The sequence below is a fragment of the Poromitra crassiceps genome (assembly GCF_964638095.1).
Source record: "Poromitra crassiceps genome assembly, chromosome: 6".
NCBI lineage: Eukaryota > Metazoa > Chordata > Actinopteri > Beryciformes > Melamphaidae > Poromitra > Poromitra crassiceps.
In genome coordinates, this window is record NC_139627.1 from 31,360,345 (window position 1) to 31,376,022 (window position 15,678).

The 15,678-nt window shown below is 43.7% G+C and overlaps 1 protein-coding gene across 1 annotated transcript in view; it reads right to left on the minus strand.

Annotated features, from left to right (window-relative positions):
* Positions 1-15,678, minus strand: part of LOC310777840 (titin-like) — a gene marked incomplete at both ends in the record, with an annotated part of 108,377 nt that overhangs the window by 80,923 nt on the left and 11,776 nt on the right. Inside the window, 16 exons of the mRNA XM_083638190.1 lie at positions 45-326; positions 482-2,178; positions 2,298-2,466; positions 2,584-2,748; positions 2,835-3,067; positions 3,142-3,383; positions 4,417-4,644; positions 4,751-4,899; positions 5,415-5,557; positions 6,805-7,005; positions 8,141-8,210; positions 9,706-9,967; positions 10,612-10,671; positions 11,037-11,291; positions 12,301-12,414; positions 12,513-12,746. Coding sequence (XP_083494316.1) covers positions 45-326; positions 482-2,178; positions 2,298-2,466; positions 2,584-2,748; positions 2,835-3,067; positions 3,142-3,383; positions 4,417-4,644; positions 4,751-4,899; positions 5,415-5,557; positions 6,805-7,005; positions 8,141-8,210; positions 9,706-9,967; positions 10,612-10,671; positions 11,037-11,291; positions 12,301-12,414; positions 12,513-12,746 — 4,504 coding nt within the window. The remainder of the gene's footprint in view (positions 1-44; positions 327-481; positions 2,179-2,297; positions 2,467-2,583; positions 2,749-2,834; positions 3,068-3,141; positions 3,384-4,416; positions 4,645-4,750; positions 4,900-5,414; positions 5,558-6,804; positions 7,006-8,140; positions 8,211-9,705; positions 9,968-10,611; positions 10,672-11,036; positions 11,292-12,300; positions 12,415-12,512; positions 12,747-15,678) is intronic.

Below are 15,678 nucleotides of genomic sequence, written 5' to 3' on the forward strand. Positions count from 1 at the left end.
CACAGAGGCTTCAGACTAACAGAAATAATTGATGTAAAGATCACCTTCTACATGAAGCCTTGCGCTAGTCCTGATGCTCTCGTCATCTATGACCACGCAGCTGTATTCTGCATCGTCCCTCACTTCAATGATCAGCACAGACAGGAAGTGAACTTTTCGGTCAGAGTGCATCCTGTATTTGTCTCCAGAGAAGATCTCCGCATTGTTTTTGAGCCATTTGACCTTAACGAAAGGCTCGTTGGTCTCACACTCAAAGGTCACCATAGTGTCCTTCTCCTTGGCATCGGCATCCTCCAGGTTTTGGGTGAAGTTAATTGCTGTCTTGCCTGAAATGATAAAATAATGTGAGACTTTGAAATACTTTAGGACAGAAACTTAGAGCATGTTGCTAGTGAGAAAACAGAACTTAATTTCCATAAGCATGATGTTAAAAACAGACAAAAGAATGAACACCCAACATACTGGCATAAAGTGACCATACCTTGCACCAGCAGGAAAGCATGGCTTGAGGCCTCCCCGGCAACATTCATGGCCTTAACCATGATGCTAGCAGAATCGTCCGCTCTGACATCTCTAATCACCAATTCACATACATGGTCTTCAGGCCAGTACCAGTAAATACGGTCAGACTTGTCCAGCTGAATACCGTTCTTGAACCACTGGCACTCAGGTTCTGGTCTGCCAACCACTCTGACTCGGAAACGAACCTCATCCATCAGAGCAACTGTCTTGCTTGTAATGCGCTCCAGGATTTTAGGAGCTTCCATGCTGGGGGAGAGCTGGATCCTCTCTGGTTTGATTGTGGGGATGGTCAATTTGCCCTCTTCCTCCAACCTCTTCCTCTCAGCCTCTTCTTTCTCTTTCAGATGATGAAGCAGCTCATCTTTTGTCTTCTTCAGCAAATCCTCATAACCGTCATCCTTCTTGCGAGACTTGAACTCCACAGCAGAGATGGACTCATAGAAGCCTTCCTCTGTCCTGCGCTTAAATTTGCCCTTCAGCTCATCTGACTCTTCTGAGGTTTTCTCATGAACGATTCTCTGGGTCTTCCTCAGCTTAACAACTTCCCTGTCTTGTGCGGTCTCAGCGGGTTTGTCAACCTTCACAACATCAAATCCAATTCTGACAGTTTCTTGTGAGGTGTCTGCAGCCTTCTGTCCTGGAGCACGACGGAGGACGGACCTAAAGTCTTCTCTCTGTTGGATCTCCAGCTTCACGGTGTGCTCAACTGTGCCCAACGGATTATCTGCAACAACCCTAACCTCTCCGGAATCATAGGACTTGACATCAACAATCTCCAGGTAATAAATACCATCATAACGAAGTCTATATCTCTTGCTTTTGCGAATAAGTTGTCCGTTGAGGGACCAGTTAACCTTGGGTGTTGGATAACCTGTCACTCTACAACGGAATCGTGCGACATCACCTTCCAGCACTCTGGCTGGTTCGGGAACCAGGACAATCTCAGGTTTAGTCTTCTCAACCTCCTCATCTGCACTGACACCTGCAGGTCCTCTCTCATGAGCCAGGCGCTCCATCTCATCTATTCTGTGTGCTCCCTTCCTGCCTTCAGGAAGCTGTGATTCTTCAACAAGGCCCTTCTCGTCCTTGACGATCAGGGTGGCTGAGGTCTGGTCCACTCCAAACTTGTTAGTAGCTCTGCAGGTGACGACACCACTGTCTCTAGCATAAGCCGCTTCATAGTCAAGACTGCAGTAGCCAAATTCACTGACCATGCGCAGCCTGTTAGCTGCTGCCAGGGGTTTGCCGTCGTGCAGCCACTCTACCATCATAGTGGGATCACCAATAGGGGTCAGTCTGCACTCAAAATGAGCTGGACCAAAACGCTTCATTCGGACAGAGGTCAGCTTCTTCTTGAACTGAGGTTTCTGCTGCTTCTCTTTGTCATAAAGGTCTCCCTCCTCCCACTGCTCTTGACCATAACGGAGGTGAAGGGGTTCCAATTCTGGAGCTGCAATCTCCTTGGCCTTGTAGGTTCCTTTGGGAATAATGAGCCTCCTCTCTGTTTGAGGTGCAGTGAAGTCCACCTCAACATTGACTCTGCAGCGAGTGGTATCTCTTCCAGCCTTGTTGATGGCTGTAGCTGTGTACCAGGCACTGTCAGAGCCTGCAGTGGAAGGGATATGGACTTTGGCTTCTCCCTTAGTGCCTTCAATCCTGGAATAGACATTTGGATTGATTTATCAGGACAACTTTCTATTGTTGACAGTTCCAGAAAGTTTTTTTTACATGTTTGATTAACATTATTAGAAAGCAATTAAAACAAAAATACATACTTGATATGTGGATGCTTATGTGGGTTGATAATGTCACTGTTCTTCAGCCAGACGATGTCGGGGATGGGGTTTCCAATGGCCTTGACAGCCAACTCAACCAGAGTGCCCTGTTTAACACTGATGTTCTTCAGCTTATCAATAAACTGAGGACGCAGCAGGCTTTCTCGAGCTGTAGATGATGAGATACATTACTGGTAAAGATAGGGTAACATACTGTATACCACATGAGCATTTTGCTTGAAATCACAAGTCCATTACAGTATGATAGTTTGTGACACAATCTTACCATCAACAGTGAGAGTTATGGAGACAGAGGTCTTTCCAGCTCTGTTCTGAGCGATAACTGTCCACTCCCCAGAGTCTTGTGGCATGGCTGGCACTATGATCAGAGACTGAGTACCATCCTCTTTAATCACTATCTTGTGGGTGTAGTCATTGACCACTTGTTGTCCTGAGAAGGAGGATAACACGTTTTTTACTAAAACAGATAAACATTATGAGAAATATGTCTCGAGTCTTAGAGCGTGTTTCACTTACCATTGTGGAACCAGTATGTGTCAGGCATCGGTCTGCCAACAACCTTCAGGTCAAACCTCGCGGTCTGCCCCTCAGAGCATTTGCATGAGGAAGGCTTCATGACGAACACAGGCTTGTAGAGTCTCTCCAGCTGAGCCTCGTCTGTCTCATCAAGCCTGCGAGCAGGAGAGCGTCCAGGCGAACGGCTGGAAGAACGGCCAGGCGAGCGGCTCAGAGAGCGAGGAGATGTCGACCTGAGAAAATATCAGTCATCAGTACCATGCTGCATATAGTGGTTAAGCATTAGACGTATTTCTCAGAATCCCACCTGATCCTCTGCATTGCGGGTTGGGGTGTGTATCTCTGAGGTGTGGCTGCTCCAGACGGCTCCACATAGAGCTTCCCCGAGCTGACGGTATTCCCCTTCACATTGCTGGCAAAGGCGGTGTAAACACCCTCGTCCTCTGGCAGCACCACGGGCAGACGCAGGCTGGCTCGACCATCCTGAAGGACCTCCATCTGGTAGCGGCCGCCGTGCATGATACGGTTGCCATCTTTGTACCACGCAATCTGGCAAAAGACCAAATGTAATTGTAAGATCATTGTGCAAATCTGTTACTGCAATGCTATTTTACAATAAACAGCATTTAACAAAACTGTACTTGGCAATCATCAATAAAATTGCAGACTTGATGTGGAAGACTAAATTCTAGATTGACTTTAAAATCTGGACTGTACAACAGTAAGACATCTCAGCTTTCTTCAATAAAGTAAACGTATTTGTTATGCAGATAACTGCTCCACTTACAGTAATTCCACTTATTCATTTCAGTCATCCAGGTAGTAAGATGTCGAAAACAAAATCGACTGGACGTAAAACCGCCATTTTAGTTCAACTAATAGAGCTGAACAGTCACGTGGCATTTCTTGCCCCGGAAGAGAGTTCCCCATTCATTTCTCCATAGACATTTCGAAAAATCCTTATATAACGAGCTGTAAGGCAGGAACAAGCTAACCCATGACCTACTGAATCGTGAGTGACCATAAAACATTTCAGGGGGGGGGGGAATTAAAATCTGATTCTGTTCTGATCTGATCTGAGATGGAAAAGCTGACCTTCTATCTAAGAATGAGAAAGGATAAATTTGATGGGTTCTGGTCCAAATGGTTGGCGCATATGAGTATAGGAGGAGCCTCTATTCCAATTTAGCCTTGTCTGTGCTCGTTTAGCCCATGTGTATTTTCACATCGAATGTATTACATGTGTATGTCTCGCTCCCTTTTTTCTCTATTTTTCGCTCTATACTTCTCTCTCTCTCTGAAGCTGATTGGAACAAGTAACCGAACAACATAACTTAACACAAAGCTAACTATTAAAAAACTAAGAATTGATCTGTAACACCCATCAAGATGACCTGAATGTTTGTTGTTTATTTTTTATTTTAATTTTGTGAGTTTGTAAAACTGTCACTCATGTGGAGAAATGTTGGAATGTGATGCAAACACTCTGTTCTAAAACAAAAACCAAATAAAGTTACAAAAAAAAAAAAAAAGTATTCTGACAAAACTTCTCCTGGTACACTCTACAGTTTGAGCTCAGTACCTTGGGCAGTGGCATTCCTGCCATCCTGCAGTGGAAAGTGACGCCCATCCCCTCCATGATCCTGTAGTTTTTGACTGGAGTGTTGAAGGCCGGCTGTACGGCTTCATCCTCTGCTGCCGTCACCATCAGCTCTCCATCCTCTGTCACAATCTCTCTGTAGGTAATCTTAATGATACGGAGTTCAATCTCCTGGATGATCCTCTCTTCAAAGGCAGAAATGTGGAATTCCTGAAAAAAGTTAATGTTAAAGTTGAATCGATGAATGAATGAACATTTTGCACAACCTTGGTCGCACGTGACTTTAAACAAAAGATGCAATTTTGTAAGAAAGTACCGTTTCTGAAACAAAGCTCATGGGGGTGGTCACCCTCCTCTGGTCCAGCTCGTACTGACTCACGACCACAGTGGGCTCCGGCGCCACCGTCGTCGTCACTTCAGTTTTATATGTCACGTCATGCAGCTTCATGTAGACTTCGTATTCCTCTGTTATCATAAACAGAAATACTGTGAGCCAGGTCCCTATTCAATAGGGCTGCAACTAATGATTATTTCCATTCTCGATTAATCTGTCGATTACTTTCTCGATTAATGGATTAGTTGTTTGGTCTATAAAATGTCAGAAAATGGTGGAAAGTGTTTCCCGAAACCCAAGATGCCGTCCTCAAATGTCTTTTTTTGTCCACAACCCAAAGATATACAGTTTACCATCATATTGGAGTAAAGAAAATATTCACATTTAAGAAGAATCAGAGAATGTAGACAATAATAATAATAATAATAATAATAATAATAATGATAATAATAATAATAATAATAATACTAATTGATCAAAATAGTATTTAATAGTTGACAACTAATCCATTAATCGATTAATCGTTGCAGCTCTACTATACAGTTGGCTCATCTTGGTGATAAATACGACTGACTTCTAAAGCCTTTCTGAAGCAAAAACCTTTGAAGATACAAGCCCTAGATTGAGAGATGGCTGAATGGCGTACCCTCCTCCAGCAGGCCGGCGGAGGCTGAGACTTCCCCATGCTGGTTCTTGGCAAAGACAGAGTATTCTCCAGCATCATCAGCAAAGGTCATGGAGATCTCCAACCTGCATTCTCCAGTCTCTTTCTTGTAGGCAACTTTGTATCTGGGGGGGGGGGGGGGGAGTTCATGCAATCAAATACATTTGTCTGTTTGTGAAATAGTCATGAAATTGTAATCTACAGATGTGTGTATATGGACACGATTTTTTCCTTTTTTTGGCCAGTGCAGCAGCACGGGCCTTGTATCTGCCTTTGTCCAGGTACAATCTGGGGGCAAATTTGCCGTTTGAGTGCAACTTCTGTTGAGTGATGTCAGCTGCACGCCAATCCGAGGACCCGCAGCAAGGCTTTGGGTGGGTCGCTGTGGTACTCAGCCAATCAGAACATGCAGCAAGGCTTTGGGTGGGACGCTGCGGTACTCAGCCAATCAGAAATGTGGACTGGAACAAGGACATGCGGCTCCTTTCCACAGCATTATTGCGGACTGGAACAAGGAAATGCGGCTCCAGAGCTTTTTGCGAGCTGTTTCCAGGTTGTGCTTTTAGAACATAACCACTGTGAAACTATCACAATATGCCCGGCAGAGAGATCGCTGCCTGCTGGAGCTGAATCTGATGTCCTCTGGAAAACAGACAGAGAAAACTGCCAAAGCGACGGTGGAACTAGCGTTAAGTTAACGTTAGTGGAATGAGGAGCTCATCGTCTGTTTCATATAGACCAGTAAGGTTAGCTTAGCTGTCCAGTTAGCTTCCACTGCCGAAGTGACAGTGGAAGCTAACTGGACAGCTAAGCTAATGTTAGCCAGGACTGAGTAAATACCATGTAAGTGTGTGCACGCATGACAGCCACTGTGACATGTAAGTGGCGGTGTCCGCCTGTCCGGTGCAGGAGTGTAGTGAAAACAGCAGGCCAGAGAGCAGAGAAACAGCATTTCAACATGCTGAACGATGCCGACATGTTTACAGCAACCAGCCTCAAGTTACTGCTTGTAGTCAGTCACCTATAATAATATAATATAAGACTTCTGGTGGATGATTTTCAAAGTAAAAGAATGATTCTGCACAAGTAGAGCGCACACAGAAGCCACTGAGAAATTATTTTGCACACTAAAAACAATAAATTACGCATTTAAACGAAGCTATACAATACAAATTATGTTTCTGCATGACAATAACAACATTGAGAATGTTCTGCACAGACATTTTGCGGGGCACGGAGAATAGCAGAGCGCTTGGCCACGCCTCCAAACTGCGCAGCGCCCAGTATTAAAACCCACGCAAGTGCTAATTAGCGTGTTTGCGAAGATAGGGCCCCAAATGTGCCATGTGACGAAGTGGATGTGAAGGTGTACCTGTATCCGGTCGTGAGCGGCACCCCGCTCTTCTTCCAGATGATGTGGGGTTTGGGGCTTCCTGCGATCTGGCAGTCGAACACGACGCTGCCTCCCTCCACCAGCTTCTGCACGCCGGGCATCCTGATGAAGAAGGGAGCGGCGGTCTCTCCGCTGCTCACCTCCTCCATCACAGTCTGCTCCTGTGTCTCTATGGCAATACTGAAGTCACATCACACTCACAGTTACTACGGCAACACTGAAGTCACATCACACTCACAGTTACTACGGCAACACTGAAGTCACATCACCCCCACAGTTACTATGGCAACACTGAAGTCACATCACCCCCACAGTTACTACGGCAACACTGAAGTCACATCACACTCACAGTTACTACGGCAACACTGAAGTCACATCACCCCCACAGTTACTATGGCAACACTGAAGTCACATCACCCCCACAGTTACTACGGCAACACCGAAGTCACATCACCCCCACAGTTACTACGGCAACACTGAAGTCACATCACCCCCACAGTTACTACGGCAACACCGAAGTCACATCACCCCCACAGTTACTACGGCAACACTGAAGTCACATCACCCCCACAGTTACTACGGCAACACTGAAGTCACATCACCCCCACAGTTACTACGGCAACACTGAAGTCACATCACACTCAACACTGAAGTCACATCACACTCACAGTTATTACGGCAACACTGAAGTCACATTGAAACCCACAGTTACTACGGCAACACTGAAGTCACATCACACCCACATTTAGAGCAAATAGCTAGGTCGAATGTTTAACACATGTAATGCTGTTTGTTTAGGACTATTAATGCTGGGTATCGAAGATATCGACCGAAATAAAGCAGTACAATACAAAGGAGTATCAAAACTTCTCCAAAAGGATGCATTCCATCCTTTTGGTATACAGATCTAGACAAAAAAATACTTTTCGTAGGGTTTTGCTCGCAGCCAATTCGCAAGCCAATTTGCAAGCGTTCTTTGATTGAATGCGACGTGTGATTGGCCCACTACCACAGCAGCTACATCCCATACAGTCTGTGTTGATGAAGTTGAGCATGGTGTATGTGACAGAGTTTGCAGTTCGGCGTGCCGAGATGCCGCCAAAATGAAGGGGGAAAAAGTATTGAATCTGTATTACTTCAAGGATACTGGTACTGGTATCATCATTTTTTTTCAATGTTACCCAGCCATAAGGACTATACAGAAATATATAATACCTTATTTATGAAAACAGCACCATTGACAGCACCAGCATCATTATCATTGACTTCAACAAATGGTGTTAAACAGTTAAATGTATCAGACTTTGCAACTCACGTTTGTTCTTGTGCAATTCCGATTTCAGTGACTGACATGGTTTCTTCTCTACTCTCGATTTCTTCAGATACTAGAAAGGAGAATTGAGGTTGTTAAAACACATACACCTTAATAAACCCACAATATTCTCTACTCAGTTACACTTCAACCAGGTCCTGTAGCAGATGTTGCTGCTTATTAAAGTATAAAACCACTCACTAACTCACTGCTTTCAGCAATGTGCATGACAATTTCAGAATCAGAATCAGCTTTATTGGCCAAGTATGTGCACATACAAGGAAATTGGCTCCGGTTTGCTTAACTCTCAATGTACTCACACACAAAAGAAAAATGTATGCTAAGGCTAAAACAAACAAGAATAACAAACAAAGGATAATTAAACATTTACTATATACAATTCAATAATAATACGTGTATGAAAGAAATGTATGTACAGTATATATGAATGTATATATGTATAAATAAGCTAGCTACGTATAAATAAGCTGTATGTATAAGCAATCAGGTATCGGGTATTGCACAGTTAAATTTACCGTTCAATGTGAACGAGGCTTTGAGTCAGATATTGCACAGATATTACTCAGTCGAACGTGTTTCAAATTGTGTGAGTGTGTGTGTGTGTGTGTGTGTGTGTGGTGTGCAGTTATTTCACAGTAAACATAGCAATTTGTGTGTGTGTGGTGTGCGTATGTGGGAGAGAGGGGGGGTTATATACACAAGGGTAGGTGCTACATTGAGTGTTCAAGTTCGCAAGGTGTTTAAAGTGATCAGAGTGAAGTGATTCCAGTGTTTGCAAAAGTGTTCAAGTGAAAGATTTCAAGTGTTGATCAGAGTGATGGCATGTGTGGGTAGATTAGAAACTGTTTTTATGTCTGCTAGTTTTGGCGTACAGTGCTCTGTAGTTGAGTTGGAACAGATCATGTCCGGGGTGAGATTCAATTTTATGATGAGACAGATCCATCCTGGTCATAATACTATCAATACATCACATAATCTGTGCATTATCCCATTTTACTGTCACCAACTATTGGCTGAAAAACCTTTGACTCGATAGACCTTATTTACATGGCGGGCCATTTTGAGCACTCAGGGTGGGACATTCTACCTGGAAGATCAGCATATATCTAGCATTACTTCAACACATAAGTGAGGACTTCAGATAGACGGACAGTTACCAGATTAACTAACAGCATTGACAACTGCCTGATTTGCAGGAAGTTAGCTAGTTCGCTTACTAGTTACGTAGCTACAAGCTAGCTGCCAAGACTAGACTCTGGTAGGTAGAGAGAATGGACCAATATATTAAAATGTGAACCAACTGATATCCTTTTTATTCGTGAGATACATTTGTTTCTGATGTGTTTTTCAGTGTGAATCTGTGAAATACCAAGTGTAGAGCAGCTGCACCTGCTCGATCAGGTAGATTCTCCAACCTTGAGTGTTCAAAATTGCTGTCATGTGATTACCGAACTAGCTTTTTTTTTTTTTTTGCTTTTAGGCCTACATGAAAGAGTAGATCAGGGTTGATTTAATATTGGATTTATTCAGTTGACTGCTGCCGTTACCTTTGACCAGCAGGTAGCAGGATGTGCTAATGGTCCCCGCCTCGCTGGTGGCGGTGCAGGTGAAGCGTCCGCTGTCCTCGGCGAAGGCCTCGCGGATCACCAGGCGCGCCAAGCCGCTCTTCTCATAGCTGGTCTGGAAGTCGATGGAGCTCTCGATCTTGTAGTCCTCTCTGAACCACATGATGACCGGGGCCGGGTGGCCGCTGATCTGGCATGCCAGCGTCACAGACTCGCCCTCTGTCACCGTCACGTTCTGCAGGCTCTGCAAAACGCAAACGTTTTCACACAGCTATTAGTTTGTTTTCCAAATATGTTCTAATAAATGTCCAGAGTCCATCGTCTCCATGGTCATACTCAACTAGGGCTGAGGCTGCTCGTTCCATTGACAATAAATCCATGAATTCATTTAACCAATTTTCAATACTAAAACAATGTGATCTTGTGAAGGACTCTGCATGAGTGATATCTTGGTCAAATGTAAAAAATGCAAGTTGCCTTCAAAAACAATCCAAGGCACATTGTAGGTTGGAATAATTAAAATGTCCTCATTTTACATGGCAAACAAAAATGTTAAAAAATGACCAACGCATTGCGACCACACTGTAGGGCAGGCCTTCATCAGGGTCAGGGTCATCACGAATAATAGCCAAAGTCAACATAATCTTACTCCTCACTGGAGGGCATTGCCACAGCAGGTGAATAAATGTTATTAATATTATTATTTGTTATTATTATTATTATTATTATTATTATTATTATTATTATTATTATTATTATTATTATTTTAGGGATCAGGTCCGTCATTTTGGACCTGTGAAGACCTCTACAACAGGGCCCAATACAAGCCAATAATAATTATTCCAGTTATATTCTGAAGGATGGAAAGCATAAGCAGACAGTACTCACAGCAATAAGTGTAGGAGGAACGACAGGCTCCTGCATCTGCGCCGGCACCGCAGCCGCATCCTGAGGACACATGGACAAAGTCAAACATCATCACAAGGTCAAACATCATCACACAACCGTTCCTCTTTTGGAAAGGTTCAGGATAGTCAGGATGGAGGGAGGGAAGATAGAACAGATAAAACCCTGCAGAGACAAACCGTCACCACAGAACAAGAAGACAGACGGGTGAAGGCCAAGACATGAAGACAGCAAGAGAAGAAGAAGAAGAAGAGGTGGGCCAGGCGGCCATTTCTTCATGAGGTTGAGGTAAAGAGACATCTGATTGGCTGTGGTGTTACGGTGAAGAGGAGGTTTTAACCAATGGGCACGCAGGTGACAGTCCACACAGGGTTAAAAGGAGAAAGGGAGAACCAGAGAGAACCAACCTGAGGCTCCCAGTCCTCAAACTCCTCCTCACTCAATGCGTACCCCATAGCAACCCCTGGCTGTAACTGCCTGTCATAGCGAGTCTGATATCTGGGGTCTTTAAAGGGAGGAGGGGGGGGCTCCGGAGTCATTCTCATCTCCACAACTTTACGAGAAGGACTGGGAGACTTGACCGGCTTGATGATCTTTCTCGTGGGAGAGGGAGAGGAAAGCTCTTTCTGCAGAGAGGCCATAGCAGAGCGTGACCTGGAGACCTGACCAACCCAAGAAGAACAGCGTTACCTTCAAACCAGAAGTAACCACGGCTTTGTTTAGCTGGGGATTAGTGAGGAGATGGTGGGAGCTGGATTGCATGGAATGGGGGAATTATCTCATGGAAATTAGTTTGGGTGAATATATTGAATAATATTCCAAGATAAGAACATAATATGAAAAATAATTTTTAAAACACGAAAAGAAAAGCAAATACGCAAAGGTGAGACCAATGATGCAGAGGTGTGACCAAGTCAACTTCACTCGAGTCCTGAAGTCAGTCTCAGGTTTTGAGTATCAAATCAAGTCTCAAGTCTAAATGTACATAGAAGAGCAAGTCAAGTCACAACAAATCAAGAGTCCAGTATCAACTCAATATCTTAAAGCAAACTAAATACGTTTTGTAGCTTGTTTGTTGATTTGTTTGTATTGTTGAACTTGAATGATTTGTGTCTTGTAAGCCCAGACGAGCTGGGCACCTTGAATATGGTGCATGACACAGAAATAAAAATCTATCTATCTATCTATCTATCTATCTATCTACAGGACTACAGGGTTCAAATTCAATAAATTCAATGATTCCATACAAATTCAGAAAACAGAATTTAAATTCAGTCGTCTGCTGGAGCAAATCTCATCACTTTCAATCTAAGTCATTTACACAAACAAAATCTCAAGTCAAGACCTTAGAAACCTTTTTAAATCATCAAAGTACAAGTCAGAGTCAAGTCCCAAGTCACCAGAAAGTCAAGTGTCAAGTGAGCTCTTCCTGCATCAAGTCAAATCAAGCCAAAACCGTGACTGGAGTTCAACTCATGTGGCTCCTGTGGAGTCTCCACCTCTGCTGTGATGTAATGTGCTAGGATGGCTGACAGTGAGTAATGAGGTGAATTCAAAGTGCAGCACACCACAGAAGAACACAGTGGAGAGACCGTGAGTTAGGACGTGTGTGGGTGTTAAAGATGAAATGAATGTTTTGTCGACTCCCGTCCACCTGTTACCTGTCCTTACCTCATAGCTAGGATCAGGTTTAGGGACAGAAACTTTAGAAACTGTGAAATGTGGAAGTGGGGACGGAGCGAGACCAGTGTCCACGTGGAGGGAGCTTTCGGTCGTTCTCTGTATCTAGAGTAGAGTTGAAGATTGGGGTGGTTAAAGAGAGTCGGACCTCGTCAAATCAGACCTCAAATCTTCTGAGTATGAATGAAACAAACTCCTCCAACCTGGCGGACCTGGACCTCGTGCTGCTCTGTGGTGGGAGTAACAGTCGGCATTTGGACAGGCAGCGTTTCCTTTGCAACATATATCTCTGCAGCCTGCTGCCTTAACTCCTCCGCCTCTATGGCCTCATGTTCAGCCTGCCCACCCTCCTCTGCATGCACGGGCTGACGTACACGAGCCAGGTCGACGGCGGCCACCACTGTGGCCACCGCCTCGGCTCTCTTTCCCCCCTCGGCCTGGAGACAACGGAGGAACAGCCAGTTGGACACAGCACACAGATCACAGGACATCCATGGCACCGAGTAAAGCGGGAACCTCTACCGAAAACCAAAGCTAGACACCGAAATGCTTCACAAAATGATATACACAACAGATCAGCAAAAGAATGGTAGGTTGTTGGGAGCATGCAGCGTGCAGCATTAACCCTGAAGCATGCAGCGGTCTCTGGTTATGACTCATGCGGAGAGAAAATGCACTCTGGCCTGATTGTGATGTCATAATAAGGAGTAGATACAGTACAGCAGGGCTGGTGGGCCAAGGTGAGGGAGAGTGTGTGTGAAGTTCAGCGATGGATGGTGTCTGATCTAAGGGTGAGTTAGGCTAAAAATGCTCGAGAGTGTCTCAGTACATGTTAACCTGACAGACTGTGACAGTGTTGTGATGTTATCTACAGAGGGGTGACGTGGTTTACATGCACACCAATAATTTGATCTTAACCTGATTAAGGCAACACTTACTATGGAAACTGTCATATGAATGTAAATCTCGATTATCTTAAAGTCACAATAAAACAGCATTTTGAAAGCTGTCTGAATGTGATGTATTTCCTGTTGAAACAGGATGTTGCGGCAGGACATAACAGTGATGGATCATTCGAATTTTAAACCAATGGGAGATCAGTTAAGCTGGGGACACAATAATAAGTGACAATGAACAGACTGACAGTCTTTTTTTCTCCTCTTCCTTTGCCTGTCTTTCATTGGCAACAGAAAATTTCCTGTTATGATTTGAGGATTTGAAGGCCTCACAACAGAGAATTATGCAAAGACTATCCTCAATAAAACCATCCTGATCTACCTTGGACTATCCAGACTACCCTCAACTACTCTCAACCAAATCTCTGGAACTACTATCCTGAACTACTTTGGATTACCCTGGACTACTATACCTGAACCACCCTGGACTCCCCCAGACTACCGCAGACAATCTCACATCGTACCCAGCTCTAGATTTCTGTTCAATCTTACCATTAACTGAGGCAGGTAAACTCCTCAGTCACATTACTTTTCTTTTCTTTATTGACTTTTTTCAAACGGAGCAGCATAGGCCGGCCATGCAAATTTCTAATCAACATATTGCCTTAATCTGCTTTCTGGCAGTAAGCAGAGTATTGGTGTGCAGGTAAAAACACTGGCATCTGTGTCTCTATGTACCTGCTCCTCCTCTGAGGTCTGAAGCAGACACACTGAGGAGTAAACTGCATCTGCTTTTCTCTGCGGGAGAGTGCTGCAGGGCGGAGCTAGCTCCGACCGCAGGGAGGCTGTGGTCTCTCTCTGCAGGGTGGGTGTCTCAATCGCTGTTTCTCTGTGTTTGTCTGAGTGTGGAGCAGCTGTCTGTCTGCACAGACTGGCTGGTTGTGTGTGCTGGTCTGTCTGTCTGCGCAGACCGTCTGGTTCTGTGTGCTGGTCTGTCTGTCTGTGCACACCGGCTGGTTCTGTGTGCTGGTCTGTTTGTCTCCGCAGACCGGCTCTGTGTGTCTCTGAGCTCTGCACAACAGGAGCAGGACAGACAGTTCAACAATAATGGCTCGAAAATTGTTAGATTACTTTTTTTGCCTATTCTTTTGACGTACATATCAACGGCTACACTTCTAGCGACCATGGAAATAAGGACAGTCTGCTATTGTTGGAATAGCACGGTAGGCAGTAAGCGTGTTGCCGTCGGGGGTGGCGGAGGCCGTAAACATTAGATTCCCAGCATTTCCAAAGTCATACATTTCAACCATAAGTCAATCAGTCATTTAACATTTTTGTTATTTAAACCTCACTCAAACCAAAACCCTACGTTTTCTAAGTTTCACCGTACATTTCTGCAAACCACGCATACGTAGAACCTCAACATAAACTTAAAACAAAATTAATTTGAAAATGTTGCTGCCTTTCCAACGTTAATTTGAAAATGTTACGCAAATAAAACAACTTGGTTTATGGTTAGACAGCTAAGACAATTAGTTACGTTTTATTCTGGCCAAAAAAACGTTGCCATCTAATCTCACAATTTTACGTTTAATAAGTTTTGCGCTGTGGACCAACGTTGCTATCACACAATTTGCTGTGAGGCTTCACAAAGTAAGGGTTTGGCGCCAAACTGAGACATCCACCAATCAACTCCCTGCTCTTCTTCCAAAATGGACATGTAGCGCTTTGGAAGCTAACTCTTTGAACTAGACAGAAGAGAAGTATGGAGCTTACATCATATTGACACATGATAGATAGATAATTATGAACACATACATAAAGGTCAAGAGATGGCAAATAAAGACTGTTTCAATATAAAAGATGATCAGAATTAAATAAAGCACAATTTATAGATTCTTATATCAGAATTGGGATCACTTTGATCGCCAAATTAAAATACATGAATTTGTCTTGGTGGCACTGGCACATCTTGAAACAATAAACATTGTTAACAAATACATTTATTATTATTATTATTATTATTATTATTATTATTATTATTATTATCATCATCATTATCATTATTATGATGTGTAACTTAATTTATGGGCCAGAAATGGGGTTCAGCATCAGAAAATCATGTTAGTAGTCACCACTCCAAATGATTATACGGTAGTTCATTTTGCGATTTCTCAATTCCTCTTTTCTTTTTCTTTTTTGTGGGGGGGAGTAAATTATGCAGCCCTAATCCCCATTCAACTTCATTAAGGCTCAATAAAGTTTTGTCTACTCTATCTCAGTTGTCTAATCGTAGGTTCTCCACCCATGCCACCAAGACAAATGAGTGAAGTGAAGTGATGTGGATAGAGAGCCAAAGTCACGCCCACTTTGGGGTTAGGCATGCGAACTAATGGATTTCATCCCCTATTCCCCGCCATAATATCGTAAAATGGTTATAAAAAATAGTTTATCTTGGTCAAACCAAGCGATT